Source organism: Procambarus clarkii, chromosome 53, assembly GCF_040958095.1.
Source record: "Procambarus clarkii isolate CNS0578487 chromosome 53, FALCON_Pclarkii_2.0, whole genome shotgun sequence".
NCBI lineage: Eukaryota > Metazoa > Arthropoda > Malacostraca > Decapoda > Cambaridae > Procambarus > Procambarus clarkii.
In genome coordinates, this window is record NC_091202.1 from 24,693,648 (window position 1) to 24,719,421 (window position 25,774).

The following is a 25,774-nucleotide window of genomic DNA, read 5'->3' on the forward strand; positions in this document are numbered from 1 at the left end:
GCCTAGTGGACCAAACTCTCACAAGTCAAGCCTGGCCTCGGGCCGGGCTTGGGGAGTAGAAGAACTCCCAGAACCCCATCAACCAGGTATCAACCAGGTAAGTGGTCAGAGATTGGCCACAAAACTGTGGAAAACCCAGCAAAAACCATATGCCTAAAATTCAAGCATCTGCTTCAACGAAAACAAGGTAGTCGTTACTGCAAGATAAATATCTATAATTACAAAAGTGTAATTACCTATGTGTAGTTACAGGTGAGAGCTATGCTCGTGGTGTCCCATCTTCCCAGTACTGTTTTATCATGCTTTGAAACAACAAACGTTTTTGACCTCCACCACCTCTTCGCTTAACCTGTTCCAACCTGTACCTGTATGTGTACGTGTTCCAACGTGTACCTCTCTGTTTGCGAAAGTGAATTTCCTGTGGGAGCCCCTATGGCTCTCTGGAGCTATCGGGCTACTGTGTGATATATTAGATCGTGGCATTAGCTATGGACTTTGACCAACCAAGAACCACGAGCCAGAACCTGGCCCCATCAGAGAGGTTGCAGGGAGCAATGGCCCTGGAAAACTCCCCTCCCCCTCCCTGTGGTTGGGGGTTTTCCTTATTTGCCATCGACCAGGGTTAGGCACCCAGAAAGGTAGGCATAACAAAAACAAACACCACCTGGTAAGAAACTAACAACTAAAACCATAAACTCCCTCCAATCCCAAGGAAACAAACAAACATCACACTCTATTGCCGCACCGGTCGTCCATGCAGACCTCCATGCAGGCATTCGAGCCTGCTTCTCCTGCCGAGGCTTCTGGGTCTTACCAGTGGCCCGTTCTTTGCTGCCTTCCCTCTGGATTCTGCATTTTCTAAGGGGGGTGGAGGTTGTGGAGGACAGCTCTGCCCCGGGGCCTCTGTTGCAGGTTCCCGGGGTTGTGGAGTGAATGAGTTGCCCACTAGCCATTTTAGGGGCTGTTTGCTGCCTGGATTTTCTGCCTTCTGGGCGTTTTTTTTTTTTTTTCCCTTTTGTCTGCTTATTCTCTCACATTTGCTGGAGTGTTTTTCGGATCTCTTGCATCAGCCACGTCTCCTTTTGTTATGGTGGCCATTTTCAGTCCTGCGGATCGCTTCCCCGTCTGGTCACCAGGGCGGTGCTGTGGTTTGTTTGTTTACCTGTGCCTGGGTGTGTGCGCTTCCATTTCGGGGGTGTTTTTCACCTTTAGAGGTTTTATTCTCCAGTTGTCATTCTCGGTTTTTGCTTTCATTTTAAAGGGTGTTCTGCCCTTCTCCTGTTCCTCTGGGTTCGCTTAGGTGTTGTTTTTCACTCGGTTTTGTGTTTTCTGTCTGTTCGGGCCCAGTGTCCTTGGCCGTTTACTATGCTTGCTCCCAGTTCTTTTGTCCCTCGGTTTTCGGTCCATTTCTGGCTGTTTCACTGGGAGTTCAGTCTGGGTGCTGTGTTTTGCCCTGCCTTTCTCTGGTGCATTTCCATTGGCAAATGTGGTGGGTGGGCTTTTCCCCTCTGGTTCGATTCCGGGTTCCTTTGGGCTCTTTAGTTTCATTTTCAAGGTTTCCTTCCTCTCTGGTCCCTTTTGGGGGTTCTGGAGGCCCTTCGTTATCTCCTGTGTGCCCCGGTCCTGCCCCTTCTGGGGTTCTGGGGTCTTCCTGGCTTGCAGACTGCTCTTTTTGGGTCTTGGCTTGTGTTTTGTGGTTGTATCGGGGCTTTGGTTTTTGTTGGAGAGCTACCCCCAAAAACCCAATGGTAAATGTAATGAAGTGCCTCTTTCTGGTAGAGCCCTGGTGGCTCCTTGATTCCCTCCAGACTCATGGGTTCATTGTTGGGTTGTTCATCAGTTCCAGAACTGACCAGGGGAGCCAGCTTTGGGCAGTGGCTGGGCCATCTAGTTGTGGCAATCAGTACTGATTGAGTTTCGAGCTAGTTTGAGTGAATCTCTTGATCCATGTGATTCGTTTCAGAGTTGTTTTGTGGATTCAAGGCTTCATTTCCATTGAACCTTCTAGTTGTCTGTAAAGCTTTGCTGACTCTCTGGATGTTTTACATTTTGGTAGGGTTACGAATTGTCACTATGCACCTGTGTGAGGGGCGGGGTGGGGTGGGGGGTCAGGTTCTGGCTCTTGTCCTAAGCTAGGCTAAACAGAACTTCTGCATCTGATGTGTCCCATTAGAATGGAGCAATTTTGGCGAGATTAGTATCAAGGAGTCATTGGGGCTCTACCAGAAAGAGGCTTTTCATTATGCCAGTGCTGGGTTTTTACCATTGTCAAACTACTGTTGCATAGCTTTCTTTTATTTCTCACTTTTTCAAGATGTGTTATTTATTTTCCTTTGACCAGACTTTGGCAACTTTTCTTAATGTTTGGTTGTTCTCTGGCACACATGTTTTACACGCCTCTGAGTGCATTAGATTTTGATCCAGGTGCCCAGGAGGCCCATGCAAGTCTATAGTCCTGGTAGCATTGTGGGGGATGTCTGTGGTATCGGGGCCCAATCATCGGGATGCTATCGAGGCGGGTCGGGAAAGGGGGTTTCATTGCATTCATAACTTGTCTTTTGGAGGGGGGGGGGGAAGATAAAGTCATCTAGTGGCTAGCTGCTGGTGATGAATCTTGGGTCTATCATATAAGTTTTGGCTTTAAAAACTTTCTGAAATACAGTATACATGAAAACAATTTCATGTATACTGTATTGACTCATCACAAGACTCATCATTGATTGTTTATGCTGTACTCAACACCTTGTCTTTTATGGGAGGAAAATTTTAATTTATAAATTCCAAATTAGTTTTTGAAACAGTACTGTACTTGTAATGGATATATCGTGCATTTCTAATGATTCATTGTGTTCAAAAGTAGAGGGGAATGTTTAGTGTGTGTGACTTGCATACAGATAATAAATAATTTATTAACGTCTATTGCCATGTGCATATTTTATATACATTTGTTTTCTTTACAGCTACTGGACAAGTGTGCGCGGCCGTGTTTATCATTGGAAACCCACACCAATGATGACGACAGTGATGTTGACTTGCAATGAGTAGTAGCAGAATCATTTAGTCATTTTATAATGATATTGAAATAGGTTCATGCATAATTTCATAACTCATCCTTAGTAATGTATGTTTTCTGTATATGTATGAAACACACACACATGCATACATGCATGCATATATACATACATACATCCCCTTCCCCCCACACACACGCACACACACATTTATTATATACATATATGTAATTACAAATTGGTAATAACACACATACTGTACATATATATAATATGTGATTACATATTATTTCTAAAGAGCTTTACTAATTCATGAATGACATTATAGGACCATGAATTATTGTCTGCTCATTTAACGAGCAGCCAAACTTTGGGTGTAATATTGGTAAGACTGTTGTATACGCTTGCTTCTTGTAGAGACTCCGCGGACGTGTCCTTCAACACTCCCGGCATAGGTGTAAGATCTCCAAGTTTCAATTGTAACTCGCCTAACTAATTCCATTCAGCTGCTATTATTTTTTTTGTCCTTTCTGTGATCATTGTACTGATGGTTCTGTCAAGATGAAGAGAAAGATTGTATTATCATAATGTTTGTCTGTAGTCGTTAGGTCTTTGTTTTATTCTGTTGTTAGAAAAGTGGGTTAATAAAAGTGGCAAGCATTGTGAAGATGTGCAGTACACCTGTCATGATGTGCTTTATTGTGGTCGAGTGTGCATTTTAAGAAGGCAGTCTCTTGTGCATATTTTTGAAGGAATTGTTTCGCTCTTTTTTTTTAACATTTGTTGATTGTTGCTTACGTTGCTCTTGTTCACTATTTTGTGTCCAGTTCGATAAAGCTCATCGTGTTTCATGATTATAAACCCAACTGTCTGTCGTTTATGTCTAGCCTTTGTTATATGTCGAATATTTTCATCAAATAGTTGTGCATCTGCATTATAACTCTTACACCTTTAAGGCTGCTGCCAGTTATTACGTATGCTATATGAATCTTGATGCATGGGTTAGTCCTTCATCGCCTAGAGTGAAGACTGCATGTTGCATATGGTCTCTCTCTGCTTGACAAATAATGTAAACCATATCAGAAAATCATATGCCTATGTTTTCTTGTTATGGCTTCAGTGGGATACTTGTGTATATAATATCCAGCAATAGGCTGATCTGTATTCTCTGCATCAAATTTTGCTGTATGTTTATAATAGATTATTTTCTGTATATATATCATGTACATCTTTTTTTATTTCTCTGAATTTAAATGAAAATAATTTTGCAAAACCACTTCCATATGTTTTGATCTGTGCATATTTCAACATTCTCCTTCATCAAAACATTCTTTTTGCCATTAAAAGACTTCCATCTCTGGCTTATCTACATAAATATAGTCCTGTATGTGCTCCCTTGAAGGTTTTATATGGTATTACATTGATTGCGTTCTTGTTTGTTTATATTATACTGTGTTCTTATTTTCTGTTACCAGCCCCTTTTTACAGGATTGATTTTCATCACTTTACATCCTCTCCTCTCTTGACATTCCATAGCCACATCTGAGTGTGGCCTTTGTGAGCGTGTGCACGGTACCAGCCGTGTTGGTCACAATATCTTGTTCCACATCTGAGTGTGGCCTTAGTGAGCGTGTTCACAGTACCGACTGTGTTGGTCACCATTATCTTGTTCCACATCTGAGTGTGGCCTTTGTGAGCGTGTGCACGGTACCAGCCGTGTTGGTCACAATATCTTGTTCCACGTCTTTGTGTGCACAGTACTGGTCACATAGCCTTGTTCCACCTCTTGTGGAACCATTCCTACTAATGTAGTGTTGTAACCTCTGCACAATTTTTGTCTTGATTAGCTTTGAGTTTATAGTCTGGCATCCACCGAGTATATTACACCTCATTTTCAGGGAAGGTGAGGTTAGGCAGTTAAAGATGGTTACTTCAGATGAATTTTATTTGTCATTGCATAATGTGTATTTTAAAAGTAAAACCAGAAATATCTGGAGTTGCACAAAAGTTTCACCTGAAGGCTTAGCTGTCAGGAACTTCTTCACCTGTCAAGAGTTATTGTCAGTAAAAACATTATTTTCAAAACAAAAGTTATAGAAAAAGATGAAAGGTATCTTAGTGATCCAAGCCTCGGACTGTTTACAGTACAACCGTCGTCAGTTGTCAGCTGCAGAGGAACATTGTTCGTACATTTCCAGCTTCCAGTTAGACTTGACCTTTACTGATATCTTTGAAAGTTAATGTATTTCTGTATTTGGCAAAAAAAAAAAAAAAAAAGCCTAACATAAAGCAGTGCAGTATCACGAGGAGAACATTTACCTGTGTCTAAACCTGTGAGTGAATATCAACTCAGACCCCAAGCTTAAGTGATTTAGATTTATGTATTCCTTTTGGCATTAGTCACACAGCCATATAAACTGGAATATCAAACAGAATTCTTCATTTCGTAATTTTACAAGATATTTCATTATTTGGAGGAAATCTTGTATATGTTGTATGTGAGTGTGTGTGTAGGTGTAATTACCCAAGTGTAATTATAGGATGAGAGCTATGCTCGTGGTGTCCCGTCTTCCCAGCACTCTGTCATATAACACTTCAAAACTACTGACGGTTTCGGCCTCCTCCACCTCTTCACTCAACTTGTTCCAACCGTCTACCGTTGTTTGCAAAAGAAAATTGTCTAATATTTTTTCGGCACCTTTGTTTCCTTAGCTTGAATCTAGTGACACACAATATGAAAAATCATTCATATTTGCAAACATGCTAGGCCTAAAATCAAAATCAAGAAATAAAGTTATGTTCATAAATGGCTTTCTAGTAGTGGAATTCAATATTTGGGGCATTCACGGCATCTCGTATGGAAGATAACATAGTGAAATCTGGATTCCAAATTATAATTTATATAAATGTGATAGAGAAATTAGGTCCAGTGGAGGAGTAGGCCTGTATATTAAAGAGGATCTCGTATGCACAGAGTTACTAAACTCAACCAATGAGGTGGTAGAGATACTGTACTTGGAATCAAGGTACAAAAAAAAAACTAATTATTATTCTAATATATAAACCGCCAGATACAACGGTTGAGGAATTCACAGAGCAGATGCACAAAATAGAGAATAGCCTTGATAATCTAGAAACCCAGTTCCAGATATTATCTTCCTTGGAGACTTCAATCTACCCAGTTTAAGATGGAGAATGGCAAACTATAATATAGGAGAAAACCAACCTGGAAATAATCAACTGCAGGTCAGAGAACTGTTGAGATTCTGTGACAAATTCTCATTCAACCAACAGATTATGGAACCAATTGGGAACAAAAACACACTAGTCCTGATATTCACAAACAATGATGAGGCATTATAATTTCATACTACATAATCATACCATAAGATCATTGAAGTGCAAACTAACATTAATAATGGTACAGTAGTAGATCCATGAGAACCAACAAGCAAGAAGGGCTCTTCAATCAATTCAATTTCAACAATATATAGGATTGACTGGGAAAAAATATAGATCTTGCAAACATTCATTGGGAGACTGTCTTAAGCGACAAAACTCGCACACTGGGAAGAGCTTGACTGACAGCTGAAGCATACAAGGTCTGCTTGAAGCATGTGGCTGTGAGGAGGGTAAAAAAGAGGACCACTCTAGAAATAGAATGCAGACGATTGTTCAGGAGAAGGAAAAAATCACGGAAATGCTTAAACAGACACAACTACTGCAAGAAAGGAAAATAGTCAGTTATTCAACCACTATGATAAAATCACAGAATAGCCCATAAAATGAAATCAGTATGAATAACGGGTAAAGTTGTGCATTGGATTTTCAACTTTGTCACACAGAATGCAGAAAGTGACGGTCAATCAAATAAGATCAAGCCCAAGTGCAGTGAAAAGCTCTGTACCCCAGGGCACAGTCCTTGCACCTCTGCTATTTCTTATTCTAATCTCGGATATAGACAAAAATACTAGTCACAGCTTCGTGTCATCCTTTGCTGATTATACAATAATCGGCATGAAAATTTCCTCTGTACAAGACACTGAAAAACTGCAGGCAGATATTGATAGTCTTCGATTGGGCAACTGAAAATAACATGAAGTTTATCAGTGACAATTTCCAGGTACTTGGGTATGGTGGAAACGAAGAGCTTAAATGAAATATAGGGTACAAGACACAATCAGACCTACTCATAGAAGGAAAGCAATATGTAAAAAATCTGGGAATTATGATGTTTGATGACCTGATATTTAGTGAACATAACCAAGCAAGTATAGTGGCGGCCAGGAAAATGATATGGTAGATGATGAGAACATTCAAATCCAGAAACCCCACAGCACTGCTGATACTATTTAAATCACTAGTGCTGTCCCATCTTGAGTATTGCTTGGTACTCACTTTCCATTTCAGAGAAGGAGAAATCTGTGAATTAGAGAGAATACAGAGAACATATAAGGCATGCATAGATACGATAAAACTTCAAAATTATTGGGACCATCTCGAAGCTCTCAAAATGTACTCTTTGGAAAGGAGATGAGAAAGGTGTCAATTTTTTTTTTTTTTTTTTTTTTTTTTTGAGATATATACAAGAGTTGTTACATTCATGTACAGCCACTAGTACGCGAAGCGTTTCGGGCAGGTCCCTGGAATACGATCCCCTGCCGCGAAGAATCGTTTTTTCATCCAAGTACACATTTTACTGTTGCGTTAAACAGAGGCTACAGTTAAGGAATTGCGCCCAGTAAATCCTCCCCGGCCAGGATACGAACCCATGACATAGCGCTCGCGGAACGCCAGGCGAGTGTCTTACCACTACACCACGGAGACTGTTATAATATAATAATGGAAATAATATATACATGGAAGATACTTGAAGGCTAGGTCCCAAATTTGCACCAATTGAATAACAACATACTGGAGCAAAAGACATGGAAGGAAATGCAGAATAGAGAACTAATGAAGAGTAGACCAAACCACACCCTAGAAATTGAAGAGACGACAATGTTTTGGTCCATCCTGGACCATTATCAAGTTGATTGTGATCCAGGATGGACTGAAACATTGTCGTCGTCTTCAATTTCTAGTGTGGTTTGATGAACATTTTTCAGCCATGTTATTGTGACTCTTCATCTACAATGAAGAGTAGAGATGCCATAGGCACAGAACCTTCATAATAAAATAGGCACAGAGAGCACTGTATGAACATGAGAGGTCCACAGCTGCTCAACACCCTCCCAGCAAGCACTAGAAAAATTGCTGGGGCAAAGGTGGATGTATTCAAGAAGCACTTAGATAAGTTCTTGCAAGAAGTGCCGGACCAACCAGGCTGCAGTGGATATGTGGGCTTGTAGGCTGCTCCAAGCAACAGCCTGTTGGACAAAGTTATCAGAAGTCGAGCCTGGCCTCAGGCTGGGCTTGGGGAGTAGACGAACTCCCAGAACCTTCTCGTGGTATGCTCCAGGTATGACGTCTCGTTCTTGAGCTTGCCAGTTTTAGGAATTCCTTTGTCAATTTGGTTGAGTCCTGCTATTATTTTGTAAGTGATTATATTGCCTCTTTTGCTTCTATCTTCTAGTTTTGGCATATTTAACATCTCTAGCCTCTTATCATAACTTGTTTTTCAGTTCTGGCAGCCATTTTGTAGAATGCAATTGTACCTTTTCCAATTCATTGATGTGCTTCTTGAGATATGGGCACCATACAATGTGTGTGTGTATAATTATCTAAGTGTAGTTACATGATCTGAGCTATGCTCGTGGTGTCCTGTTTTCCCAGTACTCTTTGTCACATAACTCTTTGAAACTACTGACACTTGGTCTCCACCACTTAATCACTTAACTTGTTCCAACCGTCTACCACTCTGTTTACAAAAAAAAAAAAAAAACTTTCTAAATTTTTTTTGGCATCTTTGTTTCCTTACTTGAATCTGTGACCTCTTGTTCATGAGGTTGTCAGTTTCAGGAATTCCTTTGTCAATTTGGTAAATTCCTGCCATTATTTTGAAAGTGATCATATTGCCTTTTTTTTCTTCTATCCGCTAGTTTTGGCATATTTAATGCCTCTAGGTTTATTATTATTTTCGGTTTATTTAACGCCTCTCAACATTTAGGTTTTATTTAATGCCTCTTTAACAGTTACGTTAGGTTAGGATTTTTTAATGTAGGACCTCCTCAACCCTGACACAATTATTACTATTGAACTGGTGTATTGGGAATTTGGCCCTATCTAAAAGATCATGTACTGACTTGCCTCTTTTCCAACCTAACCTATCCTAACCTAACATAACTAAGTCAGTAATTCATGTTGTTAACCTCCGTGCTGCTCAGTTATTAATAGCCTTCAACACCGCCAGGCGCAATAAATAAAAAAATGCAATTTTTTTTTTCGTCTTATAAAAGTGTTCATTTGTGTTCCCTGCCCGCCAAACACACACCGAAATTACGACGTTGGTACAACGTTCGAACAAGTTTTAACACCTAACCAGTTATAACAACCAATATAGCAAGTTGTAGCAACGTTCTAATACGTCATAAACACGTTAAGCCAAGATGTAACAACTTTATTACAAGTTGTAACAAGCGGAAAATAGAAACAGTTTCAGTTTGTTTCCAGGGTGATTATGGGAAAAATAACAACAGAATCGTAGGTAACATTTTGGCCACACTAGGGCATGGAAGTCTGGCAAAATTGAGGCGTTGACAGACTAGGCGTCCTGTGGCGGCCTGCTCCACCCTCGCTGACAGGCGGGAGTTGCCACAAAGATGATATTACCTAACTATTTCACCAAGTGGTGCCCAACCACTTGGGCTGGACGATAGAGCGACGGTCTCACTTCATGCAGGTCGACGTTTAATCCCCAACCGTCCAAGTGGTTGGGCATCACTCCTTCCCCCAGTCCCATCCCAAATCCTTATCCTGACCCCTTCCCAGTGCTATATAGACGTAATGGCTTGGCGCTTTCCCTTGATAATTCCTTCCTTCCATGATTGATATACTGTATATAGTTTTTTTTACAGTAATATTATTCAATAGTGTATAGTGCGATATATTTATATAATAAAATGTGTGAACCAACTGTATAACTAAGCTGGTATGGTGAGTCAAGACAATAATTGAGGTCACCACACAGTCAGCTGATGCTCCCTCCCTCACTCGCCAACATTCCTACTCCCACTATACAGTTTGTGCTGTTTTTACACTATATACACACACATTATATATAAATATCTACATGTTTTATTCACCATAACTGTACAACTAAGCTGGTATGGTGCCCAAACAACATAGTGGCCACAAAAAACTGCATGACAAGTGACACAGCAGCTACCAGACGACGCCACCGCCCTTACCAAAAAGGCGCTTCTCAACATACTCCGTTTGCTGTTATTACACACTTTATATATAAGTATCTACATTTATGTTCACCATAGCAAACCACTAAGTTGGTATGGTGAGTCCAGACAATAAAAGGTGGCCACACACAGTCAGTAGACGATGCTACCTCACCAGATTACTCCTCTCACAATACTATGCACAGCACTAATTATCACCACAATCATGCAATTATCAGAATCCTGGTCATTTTTATCACAGTCAAGGGTCTTCTGTAACACTATCATCGCTAAATAATAGCAGTTACGTATATACAGGTATTGTGACATTTTTAGACGATGCTGTGGTCACAAGCTGAACAGCAGTGCTGTTAGCTCATGCTGCATGCACCAGCATTGGTTGCTCACTCAGTACTGAGGTTCTAACACCCAAGAATGTTGCCCACAGTTTAAAAAAAAAAATGCCATCTGTTTACAAGAGCCTTGAGGAAGCTGATGTGAACGCTGTGTAGCCGCGGGACGTTTAAATCGTGTGCGGAATCCTCAATCGTATGTGTACGATGTGCACCATTCCGTGACAATTACTCCCATCGAATATGTATGTATTGCGCCATTTATGGGTTAATATAATATTAATTAAAATGAACCAATTTTAAAAGAAATTTGAAAATAACAAAAATCACTGTTAGGCAAATCAGGTCTTGCATACTAGGCCAAGTGGTATATTCTGGCTATTAGGTACAACATATATAATCGAGCACTCGTGTTTTTATTTTATGGATCTGTGACTTGCATAGAAATTGCTGTTCTCAGAACCATGTTGTAGAGTGAAGGGAACATGTTTAGGAAAGGTCATGTTTGGTAAACATGAGGCAGGCAAACTTCCTTTATAATGGGGAGCTTTACAATAAAGAAAACCTGCAGTATCAGAAGAGATATTCCAAATATTTGACTATATAAAAGTGTCATAATAAGCTCAAACATTATACACTTCAGTTTTGTCTGGTCAGTGGCGAATTCACTTGTAAAGCTTATCTTTTAGCTCACTTGTAAAGGTGTCATTTACTCGTGAAATGTTTCATTTAGTTACCGACAGGTCAAAGCGTCGGTGGTAATTTAAATTTTTATAAAGAATAGAAGGAATTTAGACAATCCTTCTGCCTAGACTCAACACTCCAACGGCAGGTAGATCAGGTTTAGTTGATATTGTTATACTCAAGGCTGTTAATTAACCTGTGCCTGCATATTTGTGCTATTCGCTATATTAATTTGCAAGAAATATTCTGTGCCTCTAATCATTGGTGTTGAAGTATTCTTTAGCAAGCTATACATCGCCTTTGTTGTTTCATTGACTTTTAAAGCTGCATAGAATTAATATAGTTAACATTTATATCTCCATCTTCATTTCATGCATAATTTTCAATTTCACTTTTTGTTTTTGTTATGAATTTATATCCAACAGAACTCAACACATATATAAATTGAAGCTCATAGAATCTTTATGTTCAGGGGATTTTATGAGCAGTCTATCAAATAAATTGTAAGCTACTTTTGGCACAATTATACGTGAAGTGCACATCAGCTTTTATGCGATTGTTCCTTTTTCTGACTGCAAGTGAGAAACATATCACGACTCCTGTGTAGACACAAGAAGTAAATCATCCATTTACCCCGTGTTATGTCAGACTACTCTTCAGGAAGTTATCAAGGAAAAAGTAGGAATTTTATGAGCAATTAGCCAATAACCCAGAAAGAGGCATTTCATTACAATCAATACTAGTTGTTTCTGTATGATGCTGTATAGTGTCTATGACTGGGTGACTCAATAAGAGTGGGAAATGGGGGGGTTAAGATGACGACGACAACTCCACACAAACTCTCATCCCCGTCTTACCAAACATTTCTTCATGTTTCACCATGCAACTATAATACTGCTCTTGCTTTCTTGTTCATTATATATGAGCATTCCTCATGTGGCTACTCATATGCTGTTCTTGTCATTTATGTCTTTATCTCTCTGATGTTTGTTCATCTACTTACCAGAATAAAAATCTTTAGCCTTATTTGTGGCAAATTTATATAGTACCATTGAAAAGTAGAGGTGCAGTGGGTATGCTGAGAGAGAACTCTATCAACATCAAAGGCTAAAGGTCCTTTTCAACACACTCCCTCCACACATAAGGGGCATAATTGGCTGACCTCTCACTGTCTTCAAAATAGAACTTGATTACCACCTAAAAGGAATCCTGATCAAGCAGACTGTGATTGATACATTAGGTTGTGAGCAGCTGCATCCAAGTCTGATTGAAGGAAGGAACCAGGAAGCCTGGTCAGAGACTGGGCCATGGGGGGCATTGATCCTTGGAACCAACACAAGGTAATCATTACAGTTCTGGCTCAACTGAGTAGGTGTACAGCTGACGAAAACAAAAGTGATATTGCCTATGTTGCTTATGAATCTTGTTCATTATTCTGTTACATCTCTTGTTTCTGTTCTGCCTTTACTCATCATTACTGGTACTTTATCTCTACCATTTATTTTTAAATACCCGGTATCTACCTCGCACTTGCACATTTAGAATTGTATTTCTATTACCTAAAATCTTAGTTTTGTATGTACAATAATATTTAATTACTGTACTAAATGTATTTTGACTTTTGCTCTGATTATTAGTGTGATACTCAAAATATGGTAAATAATTTACAGTACCAAGATTCTAGTATAAAAATAGATGAATACAGAACACAAGAGTTGTTGCCGGGAGTCTACAAGCCTAAAAAGTGTTCAATGTGGTATATTTTGGTCTACAACCAGATTGTGTGTGTCTGACATGGGGTAGCAGTTTTGCCTACTTTTGTGTTAATGATCTTGTTTTTTCCTTTTAGTAGCTAAGATAATAGAGCATTGTTACCAATGTGTTGTATGCTTTATTAGAGAGCTTAGAATTAATAATGAGTGATGAACATAATTGGTGGAGCGTTGATGTTGCTGAATGTTGGCACGTGTCTCTGTGCCGGGGCTGTGGACCTGTGCCGGGGCTGTGGACCTGTGCCGGGGCTGTGGACCTGTGCCGGGGCTGTAGACCTGTGCTGGTGCTGTGGACCTGTGCCGGGGCTGTGGACCTGTGCCGGGGCTGTGGACCTGTGCCGGGACTGTGGACCTGTAGACGGGGCTGTGGACCTGTGCCGGGGCTGTGGACCGGTGCCGGGGACCTGTGCCGGGGCTGTGGACCTGTGCCGGGGACCTGTGCCGGGGCTGTGGACCTGTGCCGGGACTGTGGACCTGTAGACGGGGCTGTGGACCTGTGCCGGGGCTGTGGACCGGTGCCGGGGACCTGTGCCGGGGCTGTGGACCGGCGCCGGGGACCTGTGCCGGGGCTGTGGACCTGTAGACGGGGCTGTGGACCTGTGCCGGGGCTGTGGACCGGTGCCGGGGCTGTGGACCTGTGCCTGGGACCTGTGCCGGGGCTGTGGACCTGTGCCGGGGCTGTAGACAGATGTTAGCTGAGCTTTTGATTTGCATTCTTTCAGTGTTGTTTGTGACTTGTGTAATGCTGATCACATTCTTGGACCATTCTGCTCCATGAGGATTAAACTCCCTATACAGGTCAGGTGTTATGTTATAAACGTGGTACGGTATGCTTTTTATTGATCCTAACATTTTTTCTTTCTAGATTCTAGTGAACGTTCTTTATAATCCTATAGAGAGCTTATTCTGTAGAATCTTGAAAGAAGAATATAGTAGAATGTTGAATTGTTAGTACAAATATCAGCCATTACTGTAATTTTCTTAAGTCATGAGATTGTCTGAGATTTTGTTGTTTTATTTAAAAAATTCAATGTGTTAGAATAATTAAATTGCCTTATACAGTATAATATAATGTACATTTCTGCCCATATTGATATCTATATACTGTACAGTTTATGCAGTACTATACTTTGGAATCATGATGCTTACTATGAGAGTGGCTCTAAATTAAGTAACATTTACAAAAGTTTAAAGAATAAAAATATACTGTACTGTTTATACATTTGGTATACAATACAGTACTTTGAAAATGAGCAGAAAGTGTGTATGTTTGTAGTATAACCATGTACATATAGTAATGGTCCACTAGAGACATCAGCTGTGGAGTAGAGCTTTTTCCCGTGCTCTCTACTCGAAGTAATTAAGGTGAGCCGTTGCATAATGGGAATGAGTTATATATGTTGACATCGAAGAACTTTGTATACAACTTATCTAATCACTTTGTCCATAGCATGTATATATTAATGGGTGATAACAGGCAGGGCATACATTTATCATTTATAATATTCACAGGAATGATATAAATTAGTTTCATATCACACTATATTGATGTCAAATCTTCTTATAAAAGTCTTAGAACAATATAAGAAGAAATAATTTCTGTGCTAAAATCTGTTAGCTGTGAGATGCAGAAAGAATGCTTCATTTTTTCATGCTTGGTAAATTGAAGTATGTAGAGAGTACCTGGTTGGTAACCCTCTGCTCATAATGTTAATGTAGAGAGTACCTGGTTGGTAACCCTCTGCTCATAATGTTAATGTAGAGAGTACCTGGTTGGTAACCCTCTGCTCATAATGTTAATGTTGAGAGTACCTGGTTGGTAACCCTCTGCTCATAATGTTAATGTTGAGAGTACCTGGTTGGTAACCCTCTGCTCATAATGTTAATGTTGAGAGTACCTGGTTGGTAACCCTCTGCTCATAATGTTAAAGAGTATTGACTTGGATAGATTAAATGAGGTGCCTGAGTCTGGACAATTCTAGTGAGGTAAAAATGACTTCAAATTTAATGCTTGATAAATCGTGAAAATGAGCTGGATGATTTTAGTTGTTACTTGTAGCTTCATGTGTAGGTTGGGAGGAATGCTCTCTGTTCTCATAATAAAAGCTTTGCTTAAAAGATATTTACAGAAATTTATTGAAAGTGAAATGAAATGCCAGTATGGTGGACATGAATACAAGTATATATCTTTGTAGATGTATACATGTGTGTGTGTGTGTGTGTGTAATTACCTAAGTGTAGTTACAGGATGAGAGCTACGCTTGTGGTGTCCCGTCTTCCCATCACTCTGTCATATAACACTTTGAAACTACTGACAGTTTTGGCCTCCACCACCTTCTTCCCTAACTTGTTCCAATCGTCTACTGCTTCATTTGCGAAAGTGAATTTTCTTATATTTCTTCAGCAGCTATGTTTAGTTAGTTTAAATCTATGACCTCTTGTTCTTGAAGTTCCAGATCTCAGGAATTTTTCACTATCAATTTTATTGATTCCTGTTACTATTTTGTACATAGTGATAATATCGTCTCTTTTTTTTTTTTTTTCATCTACTAGTTTTGGTATATTTAATGCCTCTAACCTCGCCTTGTAGCTCTTGTCCTTCAGTTCCGGGAGCCATTTAGTTTCAAGTCTTTGAACCTTTTCCAGTTTGTTGATGTGCTTATTAAGGTATGGTCACCATAAAACTGCTGCATATTCCAGCTTTGGTCTAAAGAAGGTCATGAAGATGTTTTTAAGTATTTCTGGTGCTACATAGCCTTCCCAGCTTGGTGCCTTCTTTGATAATTACTTACTTATTTTTAGTATTTCACCATCCATATATTTAAAAAGCAATCCTGAAATTGGAAGTGTAGCATAGGCTCCTCGCACAATGTTCTTTGTGTGGCCCTCAGGTGATAGTTTTCTATCTATAACCACCCCTTTATCAGAATTTTTATATTGGCGAGTATTGGAACAGATGACTTCTGACTTCTGTTAGCAAGCTTAGAGCATTTCCTTCCCATAGCTCATGGTAAGTCTTATCCACTGGATGTCCCTGGAAAATGATCTGCCAGTCAGTTAACAACTAGGTACCAAGTGAGTGATGGGTGAACAGAGGCAAATAGTTGATGAATGATCAGGACTCGAACCTAGACACATCTCATGCAAGGTGTGGGGAGTGTGTGTTACCACTGTGTCACCAGGGTCTATGATAACTAAGAGAAGGCACCAATATTTTACTTTACAATGTACAATTTTTTAAATACATTTTCTCAATATCCCAGCGGACAAAACATGCTTGAGTAACGTTTAATTAACATTGGATCAATGTTAGATCATTGGTTTCAATGTTGGATCAGTGTTATCACTGTTGGAATGTTATCAATGTTGGATCAATGTTATCAATGCTGGATCAACATAATGAATGTTGGATCAGCATTATCAGTGTTATCACCATTATCAACTTTGGATCAATGTTGATTCATTGATACAGCACTGTCATTTGCCCAGCTTTTCCTCGGGGGGATAACTATATACAGTAGAAAAGTGTAGATAAACTTGTGGCCTAAGAGTTGGGGGACAGGTGTGTGTATTGTCTCATATTGATACGTTGCCCACGAACTCAAGTGAGTTAGATTACTGGCCATTGTCACTAATATATCAAGCCTCCAAAGCTTTGTAATATACTGGTTTACTGAAGGATTCTGCACTTCTTTCACTAGTTATGTAATATTATGATGTATTTAAATAATTTAAAACAACTATTGCAGTTGTGTTATGAACTAGTCAGTTCTAAGTCATTAAGATTATTTGGTTTTAATTTGCTATAAGAACTGAAATATTGTTAAAAGGTAATTTTCAAATCTTAATATATAAATAAATTTAATTTTGTATTTATTTATTCTGGTATTATTAGAAGAAATACAATTTCTTTTGTGTTGCTCTGATAAAGATTTGATTGTACTCTTGATAGGTTACTAACTTATAACATGTACCTAATTCTTATTAAATTGTGACAATGTCTTTGCATTTTCCTGTCCAATATTGTTTTGAAGCTGCATGAGTTATCTGTTTTAAGTAATATTCCTTAAATGTCACAAATGCTAACATCTCTTTCATTCCCACTATGTGGCTTTAAACTCAGGCCGGACCAACACAGATATGTAATTTTACAAAATTTACAATAGAGAGAATGATGTTGGAAACCTAACTGGGAAGAATTTAGCTCAAGAAAAAAATGTCTGGCAAGAGTACTCTCTTTTCTGACGAAGAGTACTCTCTTTTCCGACATGTACTGTATTGTGTTTTTCCATCTTGTAAACTTTTATTTTCAACCATAAGTGCTGTACAGTTTTTTTTATTTGTTGTTATTGTATAGTTTAACATTTCTGGACAATATAAAAAATGCTAGAATGAATTTTGTTTCAATCATGAAATTTACCAGAAGGCTTATTTGTAATGACAAAATACAGTTGTCAGTCAACAAACGTTACAGTGATGTAGCACCATGTAGCCACATAGTTGACCAGGCTTAAGTAATGTAGCCACATATGTGACCAGGCTTAACTAATGTAACCACATATGTGATCAGGCTTAAGTAATGTAGCACCATGTAGCCACATATGTGACCAAGCTTAAGTAATGTAGCATCATGTAGACATATATATGACCAGGCTTAAGTAATGTAGCACCATGTAGCCACATATGTGACCAGGCTTAAGTAATGTAGCCACATATGTGACCAGGCTTAAGTAATGCACTGGGTGTCAGTTCTAGAGTCAGTCTAAAATATCTGCTTTTGTCTTTCAGCCGAGGCATTTTTCTGTTAAACTTGGATAAGATTCTTTAGTGTATTTCACCTTGTGGGGACCTTGTGGTGGTTCCGAGGCTCACGGTCCCCGAGGCCCACTCTCTGACCACGCTTCTGACCAGACCAGTGTTAGGCTAAGCTTTTGTAGTGCATTGATGGTGAGGCACTGATGGGGGGGGGGATTATGTTATCGTTCTTATGTTTAATAAGACAGTGCAAGATGTTAACATAGTTATGTTTTTAAGAAAATCTACAATAGGACTTGTACTGGTGGAAGTATCTGGAATATATGGCATTATCTGTGTTAAATGAATTAAATTCCATGAATCAATTAGCCTAAGTAAACCAGTCAATAAACTACATTTTTTTAATATGTCGTAGTGCATTTAGTTTGACCAATCACGATTTCAGTTCAGGGGAATTGAAGAATAATAATATAGATTTTAGCTAAGTGGTGTTGGCAATCCATGTAACATATAGTTTCATGAGGGGGCATTGATTTGATTTTGTTCTATTTAGTTTACATGATTGTGCTTAATTCCACCCACATTGCTTGTTCCTTTTATTTCATTTCACTCCAGATATATCTTCCCTTCTGGTGGCTTTGGTTTTCCTGATCCACCAGAATTATCTGATCAGATGAGTTCAGACTGCTTTCCGTGCTTGTCGTCTCTTCTCGAGTTCTCTCGCCTGTAGGTAGTGTGTTGAATTTGCTCACCACAGTGAGGCTTGTTACTGGGGAGTTGATGTAGTGAGCTGTGAGCTTTGTTAAAACAGTACCTGGCCCTGATTATAGTGCATTTTGAAGCCTTGATCTTTGGTTTCACTTTTTGCATTGCAAATCACTTAGGCGAAGTACTGTAAGTGATTTCTTGCCTTCTAATCAATTCAGTGTTTGGTGTGCAATTTGCCAATGCTTTGTGCCAGGCAATCACAACTGATTCAGTGTGTGATTTTGCTGCTCTCCTATGCAACCCGTCCTCTTAAAAATAACGTCACTTTCTCTCTTTTCTTTCTATGGCCAAATTTGGACGTAATTTGAAATGAAATCGACTCACAAAAGTGACGTACTGTTCCGTTTTCTGTTTGAGTTGTCCAGCCTACTCGGTATGGCTAGAAGAGGAAACTTTCAATTAACGTTTTTCATAACGTTATGAAACTTTATGAGAATTTCCTGCCCACCTAACCTATCAGAGGACCCTTAACTAACTGTAGTTGAAAAAAAAAATCCCAAATTTATTTTAATTTTTTTTTCATTTTCAAATTACGTCCACTTTTGGCCATACGGGCAAACGGCCAAAAGCGACGTTATTTTTAAGAGGACAGGTTGCTCTATGACCCCATCAAATCAATTAAAAACATTTATTTAGAAATAATTGTACGTTTATAAACCCACCAATATTATTAGGTTCCCAGCCATATTGGTGTTATTCTTAAATGAGCATGTGGATGCTGCTGCTAAGGAGGTTATCCACACTTGTCCTCTTTCCTGCAAGAATACTCCTTATTCTGGCTTGTACTGATATCGACACCATTGAGAGTTAGGACTTGAGTAAACTCTCAGTGTATATACACTGAGACGAGGGTATGCACCTCATGGTGTATATACACCAAGGACTGGAGTACACCTCTCACTGCACACTTAAGGGTCCCGGTAGTACAGTCGGGTTCGTTCTCGACACACAATGGAGAATTCCGGGTTCGAATCCTCGGCTGGACAGAAATAGTTGGGCACATTTCCTCTCACCTATTACCACTGTTCACCTAGCAGTGAGTAGGTACTCAGGAATTAATCAGCTTGTTGTGAGGTTGCATCCTGGGAGGGGTCAGTAATTCGACCTTGGGGGATAACCTCGATAAAACCCAAACATGAATGAATACACTCTGGCTTCCTGTCCCCGACCCAGAGAATTATATCTTGGTACAGGCACTGGACGTCAAAGGATGGAGAAATATGAACATGATTTGTTCAAGAAATATGAATGTTAACCCTCCACAGTTGAATGTTAGTCTTGCTCCATTGAACATTAATCCTACACAGTTGAAGTTGAACGTTAATCATGCACAGTTGAACATTAACCCCACACCATTGAACATTACCCCTACACCATTCAATGTTAACCCTATACCATTGAGCATTAACCCAACACCATTAAAGGTTAATCTTGCACCGTTGAACGTTAATCTTAAAGCGATGAACGTTAACCCTACACCAATGAACATTAATCCTACACTGTTGAACATTAATCCTACACCATTGAACGTTAACCCTACACCATTGAATGTTAAACCTACACCGGTGAACGTTAACCCCTACACTGTTGAACGTTAACCCAACACCGTTGAACGTTAACCCTACACTGTTGAACGTTAATCATACACCGTTGAACGTTAACCCAACACCGTTGAACGTTAACCCAACACCGTTGAACATTAACTACATCGTTGAACGTTAACCCTACACCGTTGAACGTTAACCCTACACCGTTGAACGTTAACCCTACACCGGTGAACGTTAACCTTACACCGGTGAACGTTAACCCTACACCATTGAACGTTAACCCTACACCGGTGAACGTTAACCCTACACCGTTGAACATTAACCATACACCATTAAACGTTAACCCTACACTGTTGAACGTTAACCCAGCACCATTGAACGTTAACCCTACACCGTTCAACGTTAACTCTACACTGTTGAACGTTAATTCTACACCATTGAACGTTAATCTTCCACCGTTGAACGTTAATCCTACACCATTGAACGTTAACCGTACACCATTGAACGTTAACTCTACACCATTGAACGTTAATCTTCCACCGTTGAACGTTAATCCTACACCATTGAACGTTAACCCTACACCGTTGAACGTTAACAGTACACTGTTGAATGTTAACCCTACACCGTTGAATGTTAACCCTACAATGTTGAACGTTAACCCTATACCGTTGAACGTTAACCCTACACCATTGAACGTTAACCCTACACCATTGAACGTTAACCCTACACCATTGAACGTTAATCTTCCACCGTTAAACGTTAATCCTACACCATTGAACGTTAACCCTACACCATTGAACGTTAACTCTACTCCATTGAACGTTAATCATCCACTATTGAACGTTAACCCTACACTGTTGAACATTAACCCTGCACCATGAACGTTAACTACACCGTTGAACGTTAACCCTACACTGTTGAACATTAACCCTGCACCATGAACGTTAACTACACCGTTGAATGTTAACTCTACACCATTGAACATTAACCGTACACCCTTGAACATTACCTCTACACCATTGAACGTTAACCCCACACCGTTGAACGTTAACCATACACCATTGAACGTTAGCTCTTCACAATTGAACGTTAACTCTACACCGTTGAACGTTAACCCTACACCATTGAACGTTAACTCTTCACAATTGAACTTGACTCTACACCGTTGAACGTTGACTCTAAACCGTTGAACGTTGACTCTAAACCGTTGAACGTTAACCCTACACCGTTGAACGTTAACCCTACACCGTTGAACATTAATTCTAAACCGTTGAACGTTATCCCTACACCGTTGAATGTTATTTCTACACCGTTGAACGTTAAACCTACACAGTTGAACATTAATTCTACACCGTTGAACGTTAATTCTACACGTTGAACGTTAACCCTACACCGTTGAACGTTAACCCTACACTGTTGAATGTTAACCCTACACCGTTGAACGTTGACTACACCGTTGAACGTTAACCCTACACCGTTGAACGTTAACTACTCCGTTGAACGTTAACTACTCTGTTGAACGTTAACCCTACACCGTTGAACGTTAACCCTACACCTTTCAACATTAACTCTATACCGTTCAACATTAATTCTACACCGTTGAACGTTAACCCAACACCGTTCAACGTTAACCCAACACCGTTCAACGTTAACCCAACACCGTTGAACATTAACCCAACACCGTTGACATTAACCCAACACCGTTCAACATTAACTCTACACCATTGAACGTTAACCCAACACCGTTGAACGTTAACCCTATACCGTTGAACGTTAACCCTACACCGTTGAACGTTAACCCTACACCGTTGAACGTTAACCCTACACCGTTGAACGTTAACCCTACACCGTTGAACGTTAACCCAACACCGTTGAACGTTAACCCTACACTGTTGAACGTTAACCCTACACCATTGAACGTTAACCTTACACAGTTGAACATTAACCCAACACTGTTGAATGTTAACCCAACACCGTTGAACATTAACCCAACACGGTTGAACGTTAACCCAACACCGTTGAACATTAACCCAAAACTGTTGAACGTTAACCCAACACCGTTGAACATTAACCCAACACGGTTGAACATTAACTACACCGTTGAACGTTAACCCAACACCGTTGAACATTAACCCTTTACCGTTGAACGTTAACCCTACACCGTTGAACGTTAACCCTACACCGTTGAACGTTAACCCAACACCGTTGAACGTTAACCCTATACCGTTGAACGTTAACCCTACACCGTTGAACGTTAACCCTACACCGTTGAACGTTAACCCTACACCGTTGAACGTTAACCCTACACCGTTGAACGTTAACCTTACAGTTGAACATTAACCCAACACCGTTGAACGTTAACCCAACACCGTTGAACATTAACCCTACACCGTTGAATGTTAACCGAACACCTTTGAACATTAATCCAACACCGCTGAACGTTGACTCTATACCGTTGAACGTTAACTCTACTCCGTTGAACGTTAACCCTACACCATTGAACGTTAACCCAACATCATTGAACATTAACCCAACACCGTTCAACATTAACTCTACACCATTGAACGTTAACCCTACACCATTGAACGTTAACCAACACTGTTGAACGTTAACCCAACACCGTTGAACGTTAACCCTACACCGTTGAACGTTTACCCCACACCGTTGAACGTTAACCCTACACCATTGAACGTTAACCCTACACTGTTGAACGATAACCCAACAACGTTAAACATTAACTCTGCACCGTTCAACATTAACCCCACACCGTTGAACATTAACTCTACACCGTTGAACGTTAACCCTACACCGTTAAACGTTAACCCAACACCGTTGAACGTTAACCCTACACCATTGAACGTTAACCCTACACCATTGAACGTTAACCCTACACCGTTGAACGTTAACCCTACACTGTTGAACGTTAACCTTACACAGTTGAACATTAACCCAACACCGTTGAACGTTAACCCTACACCGTTAAACGTTAGCTCTTCACAATTGAACGTTAACCCTACACCGTTGAACGTTAACCCTACACCGTTGAACGTTAACCCTACACCGTTGAACGTTAACCCAACACCGTTGAACGTTAACCCAACACCGTTGAACGTTAACCCAACACCGTTGAACGTTAACCCAACACCGTTGAACATTAATTCTAAACCGTTGAACGTTAACCCTACACCGTTGAACACTAATTCTACACCGTTGAACGTAAACCCAACACCGTTGAACGTTAACCCTACACCGTTGAACACTAATTCTACACCGTTGAACGTAAACCCAACACCGTTGAACGTTAACCCAACACCGTTGAACATTAATTCTAAACCGTTGAACGTTAACCCTACACCGTTGAACGTTAACTCTACACCGTCTGGTTAACGTTCCTCCAGCCCAGCCACCGGGCCAGCCACCGGGCCAGCCACCGGGCCAGCCACCGGGCCAGCCACTGGGCCAGCCACCGGGCCAGCCACCGGGCCAGCCTCCGGGCCAGCCTCCGGGCCAGCCACCGGGGCCCAGGCCGGCCGCTACTCAGCCAGTGGCCGCGGGCAACACAGTCCCACCAAAATGTGTCAGGTTCTCGGGATGAAAAATGTATGATTGATGAAGATTAATGTTGCCGCTGCTTGTTAGTGTGTGTGTGTGTTTGTGTTGCCTGTGTGTTTGTGTTGCCTGTGTGTTTGTGTTGCCTGTGTGTTTGTGTTGCCTGTGTGTCTATGTTGTCTGTATGTGTGTGTTGCCTGTGTGTTTGTGTTGCCTGTGTGTGTGTGTTCCCTGTGTGTTTGTGTTGCCTGTGTGTTTGTGTTGCCTGTGTGTTTGTGTTGCCTGTGTGTTTGTGTTGTCTGTGTGTGTTTGTGTTGCCTGTGTGTTTGTGTTGCCTGTGTGTTTGTGTTGCCTGTGTGTTTGTGTTGCCCGTGTGTGTGTGTGTGTTGCCCGTGTGTTTGTGTTGCCTGTGTGTGTGTGTGTGTGTGTGTGTTGCCCGTGTGTTTGTGTTGCCTGTGTGTTTGTGTTGCCTGTGTGTTTGTGTTGCCTGTGTGTTTGTGTTGCCTGTGTGTGTGTGTTGCCTGTGTGTGTGTGTTGCCTGTGTGTTTGTGTTGCCTGTGTGTTTGTGTTGCCTGTGTGTTTGTGTTGCCCGTGTACTCACCTAATTGTACTCACCTAATTGTGCTTGCGGGGGTTGAGCTCTGGCTCTTTGGTCCCGCCTCTCAACCGTCAATCAACTGGTGTACAGATTCCTGAGCCTATTGGGCTCTATCATATCTACATTTGAAACTGTGAATGGAGTCAGCCTCCACCACATCACTTCCTAATGCATTCCATTTGCTAACTACTCTGACACTGAAAAAGTTCTTTCTAACGTCTCTGTGGCTCATTTGGGTACTCAGCTTCCACCTGTGTCCCCTTGTTCGCGTCCCACCAGTGTTGAAAAGTTCGTCCTTGTTTACCCGGTCGATTCCCCTGAGGATTTTGTAGGTTGTGATCATGTCCCCCCTTACTCTTCTGTCTTCCAGTGTCGTGAGGTGCATTTCCCGCAGCCTTTCCTCATAACTCATGCCTCTTAGTTCTGGGACTAGTCTAGTAGCATACCTTTGGACTTTTTCCAGCTTCGTCTTGTGCTTGACAAGGTACGGGCTCCATGCTGGGGCCGCATACTCCAGGATTGGTCTTACATATGTGGTGTACAAGATTCTGAATGATTCCTTACACAGGTTCCTGAACGCCGTTCTGATGTTAGCCAGCCTCGCATATGCCGCAGACGTTATTCTCTTTATGTGGGCTTCAGGAGACAGGTTTGGTGTGATATCAACTCCTAGATCTTTCTCTCTGTCTGTTTCATTAAGTACTTCATCTCCTATTCTGTATCCTGTGCCTGGCCTCCTGTTTCCACTGCCTAGTTTCATTACTTTGCATTTACTCGGGTTGAACTTCAACAGCCATTTGTTGGACCATTCACTCAGTCTATCCAGGTCATCTTGTAGCCTCCTACTATCATCCTCTGTTTCAATCCTCCTCATAATTTTTGCATCGTCGGCAAACATTGAGAGGAACGAATCTATACCCTCTGGGAGATCATTTACATATACCAGAAACAGTATAGGTCCGAGGACTGACCCCTGCGGGACTCCACTTGTGACGTCTCGCCAATCTGAGACTTCACCCCTCACACAGACTCGTTGTCTCCTGTTGCTTAGGTATTCCTCTATCCACCGGAGTACCTTCCCTCTCACTCCAGCCTGCATCTCCAACTTTCGCACTAGCCTCTTGTGTGGCACTGTATCAAAGGCTTTCTGACAATCCAAAAATATGCAGTCTGCCCACCCTTCTCTTTCTTGCCTTATTTTTGTTGCCTGGTCGTAGAATTCAAGTAACCCTGTGAGGCAGGACCTGCCATCCCTGAACCCATGTTGATGCTGTGTTACAAAGTTCCTTCGCTCCAGATGCTCCACTAGTTTTTTTCGCACAATCTTCTCCATCAGCTTGCATGGTATGCAGGTTAGGGACACTGGCCTGTAGTTCAGTGCCTCCTGTCTATCCCCTTTCTTGTAT

The 25,774-nt window shown here is 40.8% G+C and overlaps 1 protein-coding gene across 2 annotated transcripts in view; it reads left to right on the forward strand.

Annotated features, from left to right (window-relative positions):
- The window catches only part of LOC123767062 (probable protein phosphatase 2C T23F11.1), a 45,535-nt gene extending 28,383 nt beyond the window's left edge, over positions 1 to 17,152 (forward strand). For both annotated transcript variants that reach the window (XM_045756530.2, XM_045756531.2), the window contains one exon: positions 2,961 to 17,152. Coding sequence is in view for 1 of the 2 variants with exons in the window: in XM_045756531.2 (XP_045612487.2) it covers positions 2,961 to 3,041 (81 nt within the window). In the remaining variant the exon portion in view is untranslated. The remainder of the gene's footprint in view (positions 1 to 2,960) is intronic.
- The last annotated feature ends 8,622 nt before the right edge of the window (positions 17,153 to 25,774 follow it).